At 40.4% G+C, this 19,967-nt stretch overlaps 1 protein-coding gene across 3 annotated transcripts in view; it reads right to left on the reverse strand.

Moving 5' to 3' along the window:
- JAKMIP2 (janus kinase and microtubule interacting protein 2) overlaps positions 1 to 19,967 on the reverse strand; it is a 194,796-nt gene that overhangs the window by 8,866 nt on the left and 165,963 nt on the right. For 2 of the 3 annotated variants that reach the window (XM_061423907.1, XM_061423905.1), the window contains 4 exons: positions 18,516 to 18,593; positions 15,883 to 16,086; positions 7,417 to 7,482; positions 3,969 to 4,039 (listed from right to left, as the gene is read on the reverse strand). In XM_061423907.1, the coding sequence (XP_061279891.1) occupies positions 3,989 to 4,039; positions 7,417 to 7,482; positions 15,883 to 16,086; positions 18,516 to 18,593 (399 nt within the window). In that variant the 3' untranslated portion in view covers positions 3,969 to 3,988. The remainder of the gene's footprint in view (positions 1 to 3,968; positions 4,040 to 7,416; positions 7,483 to 15,882; positions 16,087 to 18,515; positions 18,594 to 19,967) is intronic. The other variant, XM_061423906.1, reaches the window with a different exon arrangement.

The raw sequence follows: 19,967 nt of genomic DNA on the forward strand, positions 1-19,967 counted from the left end.
TTCCCATCACAACTAAAGTAAAGCCCATCATTTGAGGAAAATCATGTTGGCTTTAAAAAGCAAATGGACTTATAGGCAATCTCCCAGAATGTTACATTTCTGTAAATTGAGTATCTGTAAAAGGAACTATGAATTCTACAGCAAAGCCAGGTTTATTCAAACTGGCATTATGAATAACTGAAGTATTATCTAATAGGTCAGTATAGATGAGCAGTTTTCAGTGAGTTAAGGGTCAGTATTCTATAACTAAAACTGTAGAGAACACAAATTCACCTTTGATTCAGAAGCCACTTCTGGATATCACAGAGCCTCAGAGATTCTTTTGAATGTGTTGCCCTGTAGGGCTGAGCTTTGAGTTTATGACATGCTAAGTCAGCAAATACAGTTATGTCACTGCTGACTTAGGACTCTAGTATCCAAGTACCTGCCGCCTTGTCTGTTGCACAGAAGACGCTCAGCATTATGTGTCAAGATCAAACAAACTCATAGAGAAAGAGATTGGATTTGTGGTTACCCGAGGTGAGGACTAGAGGGAAGGGACACTGGATGAGTAGTCAAAAGCTGTTATACAGACTACCAGTCATAAGATAAATAAGTACTAGGGATATTATGAACAACACGACAAATATAATTTATGTGATTATATGTTATATATGAAAGTTGTTAAGAGAGCAAATCCTAAGAATTCTCATTGCAATAAAAACACTTTCTATTTCTTTAATTTTGAAGATGTTCAGTAAATTTACTGTGGTAGTTATTTCACAATGTATGTAAATCAAATCATTACGCCATACACCTTAAACTTATACAGTGCTGTATGTCAATTATATCACAATAAAACTGAAAGGAAAAAATGAATGCATGAAGCACATGGTATCTCCTGAAACTATGTGGGGTTCCCCTTTGCTGTGCTTAGTCACTCAGTCATGTCCGACTCTTTGCGACCTCATGGACTGTAGCCCACCAGGCTCCTCTGTCCATAGGAGTTCTCCAGGCAAGAATACTGCAGTGAGTTGCCATGCCCTCCTCCAGGGGATCTTCCTAACCCAGGGATTGAACCCAGGTCTCCCTCATTGCAGGCAAATTCTTTACCAACTGATCCACCAGGGAAGCCCAAGAATACTGGAGTGGGTAGCCTATCCCTTCTCCAGGGGAACTTCCTGATCCAGAAACCAAACCGGGGTCTCCTGCACTGCAAGTGGATTCTTTACCACCTGAGCTACCAGGGAATCCTTTAAGGTAAAAGTCCCAGTCTAATGCATGGGACTGAGCTATTTAGTCAGCAACCACTGAAAGCACCTTCAGTGAAGTACCTTCTTGGGAGCCTGCAACAGCTTCTAGATCATCCTTGACAAAAATGACTTAGGTAATTGCTAAAAGGAAAGAAGCATAAGTCATTTCATTTTAAGGTAGCTATCTTTATATATAATTTAAGTTAGTCTTTGGTTTAAGAACAGAATAGAATATAAATCATTAATAGGACAAATATTTGTATGGTTATTTACAGTATGCTTTTGCTACCTGCTAATAAGTGAAGCCCTTTTCTTCCTTACTTCCTCCTTCCTCTGTCTCACCTGCTTTGGGCATATAAGTAGAAATAATCAGTTGCCAGTAATGCCTTATTCACTTGTATTATTTAAATCCAGATTATTATCTGAAGAGAAGGGATGAAAAGGTAACTACTCACTTTGGTTTAGTTCCTAAACTATTGTACTTGGCAGTACTAGAGGTTTTATTTTCAAACTTGTATATTTGCAAACTCAGTACAGTGATAGCCAACTTTTTTTCATAATAATAGCTAAGAGTTGCTGATTACTGAACCATGTGCCAGTCCATGTGGCAAATTCTTTATAAGCATAATCTTATTTAATTCTTTCAACACAATACCATGATGTAGTTAATACAGTCACAATCATTTTATGGAACAGGAAACCTAATTTTGGTCTAAACCTACCATGACACACTAGTATATGGCAGGATTAAAACTTAACAGTATATTTAACTTCAAAGCCATACATGTTAAACTACTCAGACTTTTTCCTGTATACATTTTATATTATCCAGATTCATGGTACCAGGAATTTGTTATATAATTACTATTAATTATATTTTTTTCATTTGACCACTCCAAAGTATCAATTATGAGCTACTCTAGAGGAAAAGCAAATCAAATTTTGTATATCCCTCAAAAAAATGGGGAAAAGGTATGGGGGATGAGCATACAGCAATTTTAAATCCCAAGAGCTATGTAGTAGTATACAGATCATAGAAGACACCTCTGATTGCTGATATAAATATACACGTAAGTGATGCTCAGAATGTGAGAGAAAGCCCTCTTCCATGTGTGAGGCACAACGGGGTTAAAAGTGGACTCTGGCATGTGGCTGCCTGGGTACAAATCCTACACCTGTCCACTGTAGCTATGTGGTCCTAGGAAAGTCACATGCTGTAGTTTCTCCAATTGCAAAAAAAAAAAAAAAAGAAATAAAAGCAATACCTACTGGCTAGAGGGGTTTGTGAGGATTAATGTATCTATTACTTAGAACAGCATCTAGCACGTAGCTGTTAGTCATTATTGATATTAATGTTCAAACTTACTCCTTTTCTAGCTAGTATTTACGAGTTTACGAGGTTTGATTTTTCTTCCCTACACCCCCATGTAGTACTTGTGCCTCACTGAACTTTATTTGCCTCGTTGATTGATTGTTATTTGGGGGTGGGAACTGCTTGTTTTCTGATGCTCTGGCCATTTTGATCCTTTTCTAGAGAACCTTGCCCATTTTTCTTTAGATATTCTCATTCAGTTTAAGAGATTAAGTGCTCTTCTTTATGTGCTGCAAGGCTACTACTCTTCTTGTCAGGTAAAGGATAATTTTCAGTCTTAAAAGAAAATCTTTTGGAGTAAGGAATAAAGCCAGGGAATTGGTCCTATAAGGATACCACTTGATGGGCATTTCTGCTTTACTTCTTTCTTGGGTCAGGTCATGCTTTCCTGTTCAACATCCAGGTAACAAAGCTGATACCCACAGAGACAGAAAGCATCTCTCTTCCATTTTTCAACTTGTTATAGAATGTTAAGTAACATGGGGTGGGAAAAGATCCTTGTATAATATAACTTAATAAGATAACCAAAGTAGACACAGACCGTGGTAAACGGATTTAGAACAGCAGGTAGCCCTTCTTTATTTTTAAGTAATGGTGTTAAGGTTTGTGCTTTCTCTACCTGGGTAGACATTAGAATCACCTGGTTAGCTTCTTAAAAATATGGATCAATCTTATTCTCCACTTCTCTCATCCTCTGTCTCATCTCCATGTCCGGTAATCTGTTTCATTAAATTGGTAGTAAGGCTTTGAATTCTTTATTTTTACAAGAATTGGGAATCACTGTCTAAGATTCTTTTTACTTACATCCACTTATAAGAAATGGATCTGATAATATAATAATATTGAGTCTTCTTTTTTTTTTCTAAATTGACATTGAAAACTATCTTATTTGAAAACAAGAATCAATTTTCCTAAATATCCTGTTTTCCTGAATTCTGATGAAAATGAACTAGGAGAAAGGGTTAAAAAAATCAGTCATTTTAACTTGTTAGATTTATAGGAGCACAATTTTCAAGCTGGAGGAGACACTGAAAACCTACTCCTGTTTTTTCACTTTGTAGATACAGAACTGACTCTTTGAGTGTAATGAGAGGCTACAATGAGAATTCCGAGATTCACAGACATCACGACTTTCCAAAGCAAGACACTTAGCTAGGAAAAGATTCTTGACTTTCATCATGCTTCATTTCTTTAATAATCACCCAAATGGACTGGATTGATTTCTCATTTTATGGCATTTAAGATTGGCATTTAAATACCAAATGTATTTGTTTTTTTTTTTAACATGAGCATACTAACATGCTAGCATTCTTCTTATCAAATAAGTATTAGAAGCACATTTTGAGAATTAAATGGAGTCTTACCTGTAAGAGGCACCTTGACATCAAGGCCATAGAATAAAGGCAAGAGAGAAGAACAAGAATAGAAACAGAAACTGCAGAAGAAAAAGAAGAGGATTATGTAAATCTGAATTTCTGTAGTGCAATTCAGGTTGTATAAAACCTCAGCTTTTCCATATTGCTCAAATCTGATCATTTCTCACATACACACAAAGTACCTTTTATTTACAAAAACCATACCTTTTATTTCTTCACTGGTAAAGCAATACAATGAATAACTGGTGTTCAGCTAACATCGACTGATACATTTTAGAATTCTGAGAGGGTCTTACAGGTAATTGGTCTAAGCTCCAAATTTTATAAGTGAGGAAAATAAACAGAGAGCAGTTAATCAACAGACTAATTGCATACAATTTGATGGTACTGTGAAGCCTAGAGCTTAGACCTCCCGAGTCCTAATCTGCTATGTGTTATTATCTCTATTTTTAATGTGTGAGAGTGTAATTAAAAGTGATCAAAGTGTATGCTTTATCACTCAACACTATCACTATTTGGTTACTATGGCAGAGCAGGAAGAATATTACTTTGCAGGGTAAACATATGATTGCTTATCCATGGTGGGCACTCCTAGAAGGGAAATGGAACAGTATTAGTAATTACATTGGGGTACCAGGCATAACCTAGGTCTGTCCTGGGTGAGTGAGGGTATGTGGTCCTCCCACTGGTATGAACTACGTTTCTACATCAGAGATAGCTTCAGACAGTGAACGTATGCTGTTGCTCCAGCTTGTCATGCTTCTGAGATAGATATCTCCTTATTTGACTCACAGAAGTTAAACAGAGTCCGAGCTGTCTCTCTCCACCAAGAACCTTCACCAGAGAAGCAAAAACTTGGATGGAAAACATGCTTTGTGTAGCACTGGTAGAAAACCAACTGTATAATAAAATCTTATAGGTCAGATCAGTTTTCTCAAATACTGATTTCCTTGGGGATTTACTCTTACAGAGTCATGAAGTCTTTTGGCTTGTTATAACCCTTCAGGAGCATTCTGTTGGACATGATAGTTTTGAATAGGTCCTGTATGGTAGTCTTATATTGGGCATATTATTTGCCTACTTCCTTTAATGGCATTGCTCACAAGGCTCTTGCTTCATGGTGGCAAAATTGCATGAACAAGTTATAAACATGGTGTGAAGAGCTATGTATTAGTGACCAGTCTAATAGAATGAGGAGCAGACACTCTCTTTTCTTTTTCCCATTCCTTGAAGATGTGTAGTGACAGGATGTCACCTGCAGTGAGAGTGGATGAAGGAGGGGAATGGAAGGCTTCCACAATTCCCATGAGATGGTCAGGTATCAGGGCTACCTTTCTGGGCATAAGGGATGCTTATCACTTTATTTACAATAAGAGTCTAAATTCTATGCCACATGGTGGGCAGGCTGTGGGCCTCAGGGTCAGACACCTGACCTCTGCTTTTGATTTGCCATGGATGGATTATATGATTTTGTAAAGTTGTTTAATGTCTCCAAGCCATTTTTTCATTATCTGTATAAAAAGGGAACATAATATCTGATGTGTCTGTCTCAATAATCAGGAGAATCAAATGAGATGATGAATTTGGCAGTGCCTTGGAAAAAGTGAAGAGCAGCATGTAGGAAGCAATTTAGCTGTGTGCGTGCGAATTGAGGACAAAGAAGGAATATTGTATGTGTCCTGAGGGGGTGGTCACGTACCCCACAGGAAAGAATGAAGACTATCTCTGACATAAGTGATCGTTAGCCTTTTTACTATGCTTGTGGATAAGCAGAATTGAGGTCAAGTGAATAGAAGTCGCTTTAACAACCTCATCTCTCATTCAAACCTCTAATCAGAAACCAACTGGATTGCCTTTGAAATGGCTTAATTTAGTACTATATATGGAATTTGCTGATTTAATAGCTAAATAATCCTCATTTTCTGTTAAGTACATTAACCTATTATAAATATTTAGGAAGTTCAGACCTGTAGAATGAAAAGTTCACCTACTTCAGCTAGGGTGGCGACATAACTAGATATAAAAATAATTCCTTTTTCTGTTTTCCGTAAGTTATATGGGACTGAACTGAGTGAAGTGACTCGGGCAGAGCTGTCTTCTCTGCAATTTCCTCCCGGAGCCACCCCAGGACTGAGTGACTAGGACAAGGGTAGCCATTCAAACACATGGGAAATGGAAGGCATCAGCGGTGTCCTTTGACAGCCATGGAAACTGTGGATAATCCCTGCCTTCTTTGGGTCTTTCTACCAAACAGTAGGAAACCAGACTCAGCTTTTAGCTTATTACACTTTGCCTTTGCCTCATTTAATCCCACAGAACTAAATAGCACAGTTCAGAAATGAGGAAAATTCAAACTTACAAGCTTACATAAGATATGCACTCCACATTTAGAAATTTTAAAAATTATACTTTAATTTGACTTATACTTTCTTAGCGTTTCCTAAGTTTCATGTAAGTGACTTCATTTTTTCCCTCATGGAACAGATGAGAGGAGATGAGGGAGAGTGTTACCACCCCTATATTGTAGATACAGCTTACACATGGTGGGTAAAGTCACTTACCCAAGCTTAAATAAATACATGAAGACTCAGCCTACATAAGAATCTAGGGGTCTGATTGTTTAGCTACTGGACCTTACCAACTTCCTCTGAGAAGGACAACTATAAAAGCAATTTGGGATGAACCAAATTCTAATCATTATCTTGGAAATGGCGGGTGGTTTACTATTTGCTCCTTGGGTGCCCATGGAAGATACTGCAAAACAACCATGATTTTTTGCAACACAGCGGTTCAGGCAGCTACTTCCAGTCAATGAGATCAGAACTCCAGAGAATGCCTCTTGCCATCTCTGCTGTGTCCCTCCTCAGGCCCAGGGGGCTCCTGGCATATGAGGCAGGACAATTTTGTGTTAATTATGCAAGACTGGCAAACTCACTGCAGCCAAGCAGCACCCCTGTGCTAGTCCTCTCCCTTCTTCCAGAGCACACACATTTCCAAATGCCATCTTTACTCCCCAGGAGTCTTGGCTGACTAGGAAGAAGCAGTTCTTCTTTAGGACCACTGGGGAAATGACATGACGGCAAAATTTTCCTGTGTCAATCTAAATTTCTGAACACATTATTTCAAAAAGGAAGGGGAAAGCAGAGTAATAAAACTAGAAGAAACTTTTGGAAAAGATGTGAAGATGGGAAAGGGAAAACTGAGGAAAGAAAACACTTACAGAAAAGAACAGGAATCAAAACAAAAGACAAAAATGTATAACTGAAAGCAGATGTTTTGCCAGAACCCTGGTGCCTGACTACAGGCAGAGCTTAACTATACCTGCCTACACACAACACACAATAGCTGAGAAGAAGGAAAACATAGTGAGTGAAACCAAGACTACTGTCTGATCTAAAAAATAAAGATTGAAATACACACTGAAGTTCACACATACCTTTTCTTCTAGGTCCTTTATCTGTCTTTTCTGGATGTCTGTTTTATCTTCCAAGTCACGAATTCTCTGCAAAAAAGGGAAAAAAACCCGAATGCTTTAAACGGTGTTAAGTTAAACAAGACCATTCATCAACCTAAAACACAGAACTTCCCATAAAAACATTAGCATCTGGAAATGTCATGTATACATTTTTCTATACCCAGTGGGTTATTGCATATTTCAAAAATTGCCTATACTCATATTCAAAATGATTGTCATTGACTGTATTTTAAAAATATTTGCCATTCTTTTTCCTCTGGGTCAATCTATCTCTGCAGACCTCTTCCCTGTGACAGAGGTATGGTTCTCACCCCACTGTCCTTGAGCTTGGTCAGTAGACCTGTTTTGGCCAGTGGAACATGAGTTGGGAATGAGATGTGGGAAAGTCACCTCTTTGTGGAGACAGCTGTGTGTCCCAGAGCTACAGAGAAAGAAAGACACTTTGTTGTAAACCATTTGGATTAAGGTTTTTGATTGTTTATTGCCTCATTTAAAAATGGCTAAAAGTGGCTCACACAAATGCCATTAGTTGCTGTTCTACTTTTTTTTCAACCTTATTTCAAATTTGTTTCAGGGTACGATCTTCTCATAAAACCAAACTGATCAATTTTCATAAAACAAAATTAGAGACTACACTTCAAAAAAAAAAAAAATCCAAAGAAGGAACTGATAACTTAGGGGAAAAAACAAACATTACAAGAATAGCACAAGCAACCCTGAAGATAAAAAATGCTCAGACATGTCTTTGAAATTACAGTAAACTATAACAAAATTTCAGTAATTTGAATAGCACAGATTTGAAATCAACATTACATAGACACTAATTTGAAAGTGACAGAGGAGAATGAAAATGTTGGCTTAAAGCTCAATATTCAGAAAACAAAGATCATGGCATCCGGTCCCATCACTTCATGGCAAATAGATGGGGAAACAGTGGAAACAGTGACAGACTTAATATTTTTGGGCTCCAAAATCACTGCAGATGGTGACTGCAGCCATGAAATAGAAAGACGCTTGCTCCTTGGAAGAAAAGTTATGACCAACATAGACAGCATATTAAAAAGCAGAGACTTTACGTTGCCAACAAAGGTCTGTCTAGTCAAGGCTATGGTTTTCCCAGTGGTCATGTATGGATGTGAGAGTTGGACTATAAAGAAGCTGAGCGCCGAAGAATCGATGCTTTTGAACTGTGGTGTTGGAGAAGACTCTTGAGAGTCCCTTGGACTGCAAGGAGATCCAACCAGTTCATCCTAAAGGAGATCAGTCCTGAATCTTCATTGGAAGGACTGATGTTGAAGCTCAAACTCCAATACTTTGGCCACATGATGCAAAGAGCTGACTCACTGGAAAAGACCCTGATGCTGGGAAATATTGAGGGCAAGAGGAGAAGGGGATGACAGAGGATAAGACGATGGGATGGCATCACTGACTCAACGGACCTGAGTTTGAGTAAACTCTGGGAGTTGGTGATGGACAGGGAGGCCTGGCGTGCTGCAGTCCCTGGGGTTGCAAAGAGTAGGACATGACTGAGCGACTGAACTGAAGTGAACTGAACTGAATTTGTAAGTGAATAAAAGTTTTCAAATTTCCTTCTGGCAAATTAAAGGCCTTCGTGCTGTGATTCATGGGGTCGCAAGGAGTCGGACACGACTGAGCGACTAAACTGAACTGAATACATTCATAGCATAGGGTTACACAGTGTAGGCTTGTAATTTAGTGCCTCTTTTGGGAATAATTAGAAAATGGAGAACTGGAGTCCAAGAAGAAAACAATGGAAGCTAAATGATGTGATAACATAGAAAGCCAGTTTTTACAGCGCAACGTGGGGAGACAAAAACGTAAGCTGGAACAAAGAACAGTTGAACTCGGAAACTATATCCCCTCTCTCTGAACAGTGGTTCTCAACTAGGGGTGATTTTGCACCCCAGGTGACATTTGGCAATATCTGGACATTTTTAAGTTAGTTAAAGTGATTTTAGTATATTCACAAAGTTGTGCAACCATCATCAATAATTATCCAGACAGTTTCAAATCACATGTGATCACCAGTGACAACCAGCATCTAAGGGGCAGAGGCCAGGAATGCTCTAAATATCCTGCAGTACACAGATCACTCCCCGCCAACTTCCACCAAGAGGAATCATCAGACCCAAAATGTCAGTCAGGCTGAGATTGAGAAATCCTGCTTTAAACGAAAGGGGGTTAGGTTTCTGCAGGAGAGGAGGGTGTGTTTTTTTAGAAGGACTGTGAAATTATGTGACAATGAATGCTGATGTGTGTGACAATGAATGACAAATAAATGTGTGTGATGTGTGTGTTTGTATGTATTTCCACAGTGCTGCTTATGCTCCAAAGCTACACAGTGAAAGAATAAACTTGTTAGATATTTCTACCTTGAGCGTGCAAGTATTTTCTTGATATAGTCTATTGGATGTGGAGGCAAGCCGTACATCAATTAAATCATGGGCATGAGAGATTAGTGTAGTCTCTACTCAGCCTCCAAGTCTGTGCTTGCTGGGCACCTGCTTAAATGTTCAGGATTGTGTTGGATGTAATGGAGAACACAAGCAAGGTGTCACGTAGTTCCTGATCTCAAAGAACCATCACATCCAGATGGGGAGATAAAAATGGAAAACACAGGAAAAAACAGATTATGTAGAAAGGGAAAACAGGGCAAAACTAAGCATAATTTTATCACCAATCTCTAATACCTCGTACAGTGCTTAGTTGCACAAAGGAGCTGCCTATACATATGTATTAAATGAGTTAGGTTTGCTCCATTGTGTGCTGTGGGCTTTATTTATTTTTCCTTCCCAACTTTTCCCAGACTGCCATCTGATCTAAGAGCAAACCCTGTAGAGTCCAAAACAGATCTCTTTTCTACCAAGTAGGAAACTTTCTACTGCTCTGAAGTATACCAAGTTCCCCATCAGACCTGTGAGAGGTTACTGCCTGCTCTTCCTGCTTCTGATCTTCTCCATCCTACACCCATCTACAGCAGCCAGTATAAACTCTTAGAACGGGAAATGGTAGGCTTCCTTGGCAGTCCAGTGGTTAAGATTCTGTGCTTCCAATGCAAAGGGTGTGGGTTCGATCCCTGGTCAAGAACTAAGATCCCATATGCCACGTGCCACAGCCAAGAAAATACCACACACACACAAAATAAAGAATGTGAAATGATCACAGCAGTCCTTGAGTTTTAAGGGGCAAGGAAGAGGAAGAAGGGAGAGTCAGCCAAGTTGCTCTTAGAATAAAACCTGAACTTCGTCAGGCCCAGCTCGATCTAGCCCTGTCTTACCTCTACAGATTCACCTCACAGTCACCTTTCTTCAGCTCCACGACCTCTTGCCATATTGGCCTTCTCTCTGCTCCTTGAATATCCCAAACATTCCCACAATAGAGACTTAGCCCCTGCTGATCCTAAATTCTGGCCACCTTGCCAAGATCTCTGTGTGGCTGACCCTTTGGGATTTCAACATCTTCAGACCAGCCAGTTTAGAGTGGTTAAACCTACTCCCAAGCTCGCTCTCTCACACACAACACACACACAGGGACACATGCATGTGTCTTCAGAGCACTCTCTGAAACTGCCTTGGCCGGTGCTTGTTTGCCTTGTCACTCTGTCTTTCTTCACCTGCAGGACACGTGAGAGAAGTGACCTTTATGTTTTTGTCCGACATCACATTCCCAGCACCCAGCACAGGCAGGCCCTCAGTAACTGGTCTTGAACGAGTGTATAAAAGGGTATGGGATATATATATTTTTCCAGTAATAAGTGATCCATTGTTTTCATCTGGGAGAGCATCCTGCAGGAGATAGACCTTACACTGGGATTAGAAAAATGAGAACATTTGGATAAATGCAGCCGACTTTGAAGGGCATTTGGGGGTCAGTAGTCAGGCAAACGAAGGCTTAGAAGTGGAAAATCATAGCCTCAAGGGTAAAGGAAGAGTTCTGCACAAACAGAGGAACGTAAGCTCTGGAGATCGTCTTAAATCCAGTTTTTAGGGGAGGGGTAGCCAGCTACTGACCACCCCCTCAGAGAAGACAATGACAACCCACTCCAGTACTCTTGCCTGGAAAATCTCATGGACGGAGGAGCCTGGTAGGCTGCAGTCCATGGGGTCGCTAAGAGTCGGACACGACTGAGCGACTTCACTTTCACTTTTCATTTTCATGCATTGGAGAAAGAAATGGCAACCCACTCCAGTGTTCTTGCCTGGAGAATCCCAGGGACGGGGGAGCCTGGTGGGCTGCCGTCTATGGGGTCGCACAGAGTCGGACACGACTGAAGTGACTTAGCAGCAGCAGCAGCAGCAGCCAGCTACTGAAGGACCTAGAGATTTCTGCATGACTAGACTCAACTGGAAAGTGGGATCATGGAAGCTTTTGAGGAAGAAGGTACCATCAGAAAAGGTGAGAAGGACAAGGAAAACCCCAGCGTTTTCAGCCTGCGTGCTTTGAGATATGGTAGTTCCACTAAACAAGACAGGCAGATGGGGAGAGAAGAGAGAAGCAAAGATAAGAACGCGTGTTCAGGTATGTTTCGCATGAGTTCACTTTGAAACATTCAAATAGAAATGTCTAGTAAGTGGTGAGTGATAGGTTGTATAATTTAGACTGCCTTGCAAATTTATGTATGACAAATCCTGTCCAATGTCTGCTGGAATAACTCTCTCAAATCAAAGCTACTGATTGAAAGGGAAAAAAAAGAGTAATAAATAACTGGAAAGGCATATTCTAATGAATATCTGTTGGGGAGACAGAAAATGTCAATGAAATTATGAGACTTAAAAATTTGTTGTTGTTGTTCAGTTGCTCTGATGTGTCTGACTCTTTGTGACCCCCTGGACTGCAGCATGCCAGGCTTCCCTGCGCTTCACCATCCCCTGGAGTTTGCTCTAACTCAAGTGCATTGAGTTGGTGATGCCTTCCAAACATTTTGTCCACTGTTGTCCCCTTTTCCTCCTGCCTTCTATCTTTCCCAGCATCAGGGTCTTTTCAAATGAGTCAGTTCTTTGCATCAGGTGGCCTAAGTATTGGAGCTTCAACTTCAGCATCAGTCTTTCCAATGAATATTCAGGACTTATTTCCTTTAGGATTGACTGGTTGGATCTCCTTGCAGTCCAAGGGTCTCTCAAGAGTCTTCTCCAACACCACACAGTTCAAAAGCATCAATTCTTCAGTGTTCAGCCTTCTCTATGGTCCATACATGACTACTGGAAAAACCACTGCTATGAATATACAGATCTTTGTCAGCAAAGTAATGTCTCTGCTTTTTAATACCGTAAGTTTGTAATAGCTTTTCTTCCAAGAAGCAAGCATCTTTCAATTCCACGGCTGAAGTCACCATCTGACTTTGATTACCATCTTTGAACACCATCTGATACTGTAGCCCAAGAAAATAAAGTCTGTCATTGTTTCCATTGCTTCCCCATCTATATGCCATGAAGTGATGGGACAAAATGCCATGATCTTTGTTTTTTGAATGTTGAGTTTTAAGCCAGCTTCTTCACTCTCCTCTTTCACTTTCATCAAGAGGCTCTTTTGTTCCTCTTCACTTTCTGCCATAAGGGTGGTGGCATCTGTATATCTGAGGTTATTGACATTTCTCTTGGCAATCTTGATTCTAGCTTATGATTCACCCAGCCTCGCATTTCACATGATGTACTCTGCATATAAGTTAAATAAGCAGGATGACAATATACAACCTTGACGCACTCCCTTTCCATTTATGAACAAGTCTGTTTTTCCATGTTCAGTTCTAACTGTTGCTTCTTTATCTGCATACAAGTTTCTCAGGAGGCAGGTAAGGTGGTCTGGTACTTCCATTTCTTTAAGAATTTTCCACAGTTTGAGGTGATCTACACAGTCAAAGGCTTTAGTGTAGTCAATGAAGCAGAAGTACATGTCTATCTGGAATTCTCTTGGCTTTTCTATGATCCAGTGAAAGTGAAAGTTGCTCAGTCATGTCCAACTCTTTGAGACTGCATGGACTGCTCCTCTGTCCATGCAATTTTCCAGGCAAGAATATTGGAGTGGGTTGCCATTTCCTTCTCCAGAGGATCTTTCCGACCCAGGGATGGAACCTGGGTCTCCTGCATTGCAGGCAGAGTCTTAACCATCTGAGCCACCAGGGAAGTGCTACGGTCCAATGGAAGTTGGCAATTTGATCTCTGTTTCTTCTGCCTTTTCTAAATCCAGCTTGTACCTATGGAAGTTCTTGGTTCACGTACTATTGAAGCCTAGCTTGGAGGATTTTGAGCATTACTTTGCTAGCATGTGAAATGAGTACAATTGTGCAGTAGTTTGAACATTCTTCGGCAATACCCTTCTTTTGGACCCGAATGAAAACTGAGCTTTTCCAGTCCTGTGGCTACCACTGAGTTTTCCAAATTTGTTGGCATACTGAGTGCACCACTTTAACAGCACCATCTTTTAGGATTTGAAATAGCTCAGCTGGAATTCCATCACCTCCACTAGCTTTGTTCGTGATGATACTTTCTAAGGTCCATTTGACTTCACACTCCAAGATGTCTAGCTCTAGGTGAGTGATCACACCATTGTGGTTATCTGGGTCATCAAGATCTTTTTTGTATAGTTCTTCTGTGTATTCTTACCACCTCTTCTTGATATCTTCTGCTTCTTTAGGTCCAGACCATTTCTGTCCTTTATTGTGTCCATCTGTGCATGAAATGTTCCCTTGGTATCTCTAATTTTCCTGAAGAAATCTCTAGTCTTTCCCCTTCTATTGTTTTCCTCTATTTCTTTGCACTGTTCACTTAGGAAGGCGTTCTTATCTCTCCTTGCTATTCTTTAGAACTCTGCATTCAGATGGATATATCTTTCCTTTTCTCCTTGGTAAAAGGCAACAGAAACTTAAAATTATAATGCGCCTAACAGCTCAGACCAGATTAACTTAAATGGAACCTTCTCTTTTGGGAGTAAAGTACCTTAGCTGATTGAAGAGACACTTAAAAGCATTGACAAAGTTTTAATCATAAATACATCTAGATAACTATTTGTCCATCTTAAAAATAAACACTTCTACAGTTCTATGACACACCTCCCACTTTGCTGAAATTAATTAAATGCTATTGCATTCAAAGAAATATTTATCTAGAGGATAAGTTCATTCCCTTAGAGAAGCAATGATTCTATTGAGTCTATTATTAAATGCTTTAAAAACTCTCTTCAGAGTTGAAATCCAAAACTTTATGATGGAATCTCAAGAAACCAATGCACGTGTTTATTATCTTTGGAACAAAATGGCTTCAGAGTTTCCTGTTCACTTGGGAAATTTATTAGCCTATAAAGATCCACAAAATTCTTGGCTACAACTGAAGTGTGATAAATGTCATGTTCCTCATAAACTGTTCTTACTGGTGTCATAAAATAACCCCTGTTCCTTTTCTACTCACCTTGATCTCTAATGACCACATGATTCTCACCTCTTGTATAGCCCATCTGGATTTCATACCAGTTGCTTATTACAGCTTATGAGTACCAAGTACACTAGCCTAGAACTTTCAATTCTGGAATTATTACAGAATCTGCTTTTTGACCAGGACCCTAGTCTTTGCCTGCCAAGGTCTGATATGAACAAATAGTTGAAATTAAGAATGCTGGCTATAAGTTAATACTGGGTGTTTATTTTGAGCCTTGCTGGTCTAGAAAAGTTGTATAAATGATGTGACTCAAGCTGTGGACAGTACAGTGCAACGTTTATGTGCACTAGCCTTGCAGGTAGGTTGATCTGGGTTGTAATTCTTGCTCTGTGGCTTGCTATCTGTCATCTTGGGCAATGACTTAAGCACTTTTTTCTTCAGTACCATGATCTCTTTACGTTGTAATAATAAGAATACTTACAGTTGTGGGCTGTTGTGAGGATTAAATAAAATGATGGAAGGAGAGCCCTTAATTTAGTTTCTGACCTACAGCAAATGCCAGTAAATCAGAGGTGGCTTCCAGGCTTTATTGTTGCTGCTGCTGTTTATTCTGGGAATAAAGAGAAAGGCCCTTGTTCCCTTTCACCCTCTTCTGATGATTCCATCAGGTTTGGTTATGGACTGGGGTGAAAAACAGCATGATCTCTGTCCTGGAAAAAATCCCGAAGAGTCCCTTCCCAGGAAAAGGGACATGATCAGGTTCCATGAAATTCAAAGGGTATTATTTCATGGCAAAGTTGTTGCAAAAACAGTAGCATGACACAGTGCTTCTGAACTGCCAATTTTCTTCAGATTAATTCATTAAGAACCCATCACCCTGTTTCTGAGTGTAGGTATAAAACAGCAGCTATTTGTTTTACTCTCTGAAAACAGCTTCTAGCTCTCAGGATTCTTCATACCCACATCAACACTCTGTACTAAGAACTAGGTCCCATGTGCTTAGCACCATCCAACACAGATGTAGTAACTCCATCCTCACCTGATGGGCCTGCTGTAAGAGCTCCATTCTCTCCTGAAGAATCTGACAGTCGTACTCTCTGCTCTTCCTCAGCATCTGCCGCCGTAACTTTTCCACTGCTGTCCTCAGCTCCTCCTGCTGCTTTTCACTTAATAATTCACCAAATTTAATAACAGTTTCTTGCTGCAGAGCATTGTACAAAGTTGCTTCTAGTTCCTGGATTCTCTGGAAAATAGAAAACTTTGGAGTTTAGTATCTTACATGTGGTGTATAAACATACACGTGTGTATATGGGGAGGGATATATTATTTTACTCTCACATGACCATAGCAACAAAATGAATGTCAAAGCTTATCCAGCTTAAATATCCTTTTGTTGAGTCCCTTTATAAGATGCAATAAGGGTCAGCTAGCCAAAATGTACGGAGAAGGCAATGGCACCCCACTCCAGTCCTCTTGCCTGGAAAATCCCATGGACGGAGGAGCCTGGTGGGATGCAGTCCATGGGGTCGCTACAAGTCAGACACGACTGAGCGACTTCCCTTCCCCTCTTCCCTTTCATGCATTGGAGAAGGAAATGGCAAGCCACTCCAGTGTCCTTGCCTGGAGAATCCCAGGGACGGGGGAGCCTGGTGGGCTGCCGTCTATGGGGTCGCACAGAGTCGGACACGACTGAAGTGACTTAGCAGCAGCAGCAGCCAATATGTAAACTTCCCTGATGGAGGGGAATTTGTTCTTTTTTCTGGATCCTGTCTATTTCACATACTTTTCCTTTTCAGGAAGTCCTTACCTTGTTATAACCGTATGTCCTTCTATTCTCAAAGGTAGCTGAGAATAAATTTGTTCTCTCTTTCATTTGACAGATATTTAGAGATATCTATTGTGGCAGTATATTATTTAGAAATAAACACTGCAAAGTGGTCCATGTTAGAATACTTGAAATTGGAAGTATTCCACACTCACATACATAGTGCCACCTCTCTCCAAATGACACACCTCTGAAGATGGCTTTAGCGTCTCCATTTTTTTCTTAAAAATTGGGAAATAGAGCCTAAGACCCTTTGGAATTGGTCTGTTTTTTAATACTCTGAGATTTGTAGTTGCTCTAGCTGGAGAAGGCACTGGCGACCTACCCCAGTACTCATGCCTGGAAAATCCCATGGATGGAGGAGCCTGGTGGGCTGCAGTCCATGGGGCCACTAAGAGTCGGACATGACTGAACGACCTCACTTTCACTTTTCACTTTCATTGATTGGAGAAGGAAATGGCAACCCACTCCGGTGTTCTTGCCTGGAGAATCCCAGGGACAGAAGAGCCTGGTGGACTGCTGTCTATGTGGTCGCACAGAGTTGGACACGACTGAAGCGACTTAGCAGCGGCAGCAGCTAGCTGTAAAATGCCTCCTCGAGGCTTTTCTTTTTTAGATGAAGAGTCTACAGCTTTGTACAGCCCAGTTTTCTTTTCTTTCACATGCTTCAGATACAGTTACCACAATCTATAATCTTATCCCCTTGACTCTGACAGAGGTGAAAGGACATTGCCTGGAAAGGGATGTCCTCCAGGCTCCTGTCCTGGACTAAGTAGGTTGCCTTACTTTTTAAAAGTTAAAGTCTTCAGTCCTGGGACACACCCACATGGTCTAAGGTTATCATGTGTAGGTAGAGGAGGCAAGGTTGAAAGGGTAGGAAGGGAGGGAAAAATCACCTCCTTCTTTATTCTCTAAGCAGAGGGCAACTCCCCTTCCCCATCACACAGCACTCAGAATCTCTTACTCAACTTGGAGGGGGAGTACCAACTCATCTTTGTTATCATCAGGGGCTAAGTGCTTCACTCTTTTCCCAAGAGCAATTCAGGTTGCTTCCAGGAAAGCATTAGAAAAACTTTTAAGTTTCCTCTTTTTGTCTTGAGTCATTACACTGTGTTACGGTGGGGGGTGGGGTGGTACCCACCCAGAGAGAAGAAATCCAAGCTGCAGTCCAGCATTAAGAATGATGCTTTATGAATTTGGTACAGGGGAGTGGATCAAATGTGCTCCTGAGTCAGCATAATCTGGAGGAGAGAGAAAGGTACAGCCCATTTCCCCCATATAGCCTTACTCACTGTGGCTGGATTCTGGTAGTTATGGCCACAATGTCTGGAGTCAAACCTAAGCACTACCTACTCACTTTCCAAGCTAGGCCAAGGTGTTCCTCTCTCTAAGCCTTCATTTTCTCATATGCAATATAGAAATAATAATATTCCCTATACCTCATAGGGTTGTTGTAAGAAATAAATGAATTGAAAATATGTATCATGTTACATACATTATTATTCTACCCCTAGATTAGGATCCCCAACAATCAGATTTAATAAAATTTCTCTGTAATCAACACTGTTGTCCAGTCTGTCTTTCATTTAAATATTATATAACAACATAATTAAACTGTTTGAAAAATGAGTTACAATGAAATATTTATTAACTATTATAATAGTATTATAACAGCAAACAGCTAGAGATGTACATTTGGTCTAAAATGAGAACTGGAAACCACTGGATAAGCGAGCTGCATGTTGCGGTCTATTCACATACATGACATGACAAATTACACAGGATGCTTTACTACAGAGCATATAACCATCCACACTCAGGGTATCTGGAATGTCTCTTGTACCTACCATATATGCTTGGTCAAGGGCTTGTTTCCTGTAGTCTAGCTCCTCCTCCAGATAGCCTTTGATTTTGCAGAATTGTTCCTAGAAAAAATGTCCACATTAGTAGATAGAGTCAGCTTAGTTAACAAGAAAGTGATATCTAAATTGTATTGATTAACGTTTTCTCTAATTCCACTGTAAGACAAATCACTAGTCTTTGTAGGGTCAGAGATCTTATCTTTCAGGGAAATACTTCAACTTTTACAATTTCACACAGGGGATGTAAAAATCAGTGGAAAGAAGCATAAAATGACAATCCACATGGAATGTCTCAAAGAATTTTCATATCAATTTAAGAGTATGCCACTAAGGATAGATTTTTTTTGTTTGTTATGGCTTCACTGCGTGACATGTAGGATCTTGTTTCCCTGACCAGGGATCGAACAGGAGACCCTTGCAGTGGAAGTAGAGTCTTAACCAATGGACTGCCAGGGAAGTCCCTAAGGATAGATTTTTGACAAGATAAATGCTATGCTGCTGATGCTGCTAAGTCACTTCAGTCGTGTCTGACTCTGTGTGACTCCATAGACGGCAGCCCACCAGGCTCCCCCGTCCCTGGGATTCTCCAGGCAAGAACACTGGAGTGGCTTGCCATTTCCTTCTCCAATGCATGAAAGGGAAAAGGGAAAGGGAAGTCGCTCAGTCGTCTCCAACTCTTCTCGACCCTATGGACTGCAGCCTACCAGGCTCCTCCGCCTATGGGATTTTCTAGGCAAGAGTACTGGAGTGGATTGCTATTGCCTTCTCCAAGATAAATGCTATAGATGCTAACTGATAAGCATATCTGTGTAAATATACTATGATAGTATATTTTTAAAAGAATGTTATGAAATGTAATAGAGCAGAGTTGTATAAGAAGAAACTTAATTTATTCAAACTCAACTATCATTAGCAAACGCAAAGCCAGATAGTAATTCAGAGAGTGGGAGCGATTCCACCCACACTGCTACTTAATGAGTGAGTGTCTGCTCTTGCTATAAAGCCAGGGTGATCCAGGAGATGTAAAGTGATGTTACCTTGCTTGTCCTCAGTTTCTGTGTGGTTCTCATATTTCAAGTATCCTGTCATTTGCATTAAAAAATATATCCTTGTACAGAACATAGCCCTAAGCACAAGTTAATTCTTTCTTTGTATGCTTAACAAGGAACAAGGGTCTCTTCCAATGCTGAAGGTAAACTTGACTGCACCAACTTTTTTTTTTCCTGTTTTTATTTTTTATTTTTGGGTGTGCTGGGTCTTTGTTGCTGGGTCACCTTGACTTTCTCTAGTTGCGGTGAGCGGGGGCTACTCTTCGTTGTGGTACATAGGCTTCTCATTGAGGTGGCTTCTCTTGTTGCGGAGCATAGGCTCTAGGGCACAGGGGCTTCAGCAGCTGCGGCTCTTGGACTCCAGAGCGCAGGCTCGGTAGTTGTGGCA

The sequence above is a fragment of the Bos javanicus genome, chromosome 7 (assembly GCF_032452875.1).
Source record: "Bos javanicus breed banteng chromosome 7, ARS-OSU_banteng_1.0, whole genome shotgun sequence".
Taxonomy (NCBI): domain Eukaryota; kingdom Metazoa; phylum Chordata; class Mammalia; order Artiodactyla; family Bovidae; genus Bos; species Bos javanicus.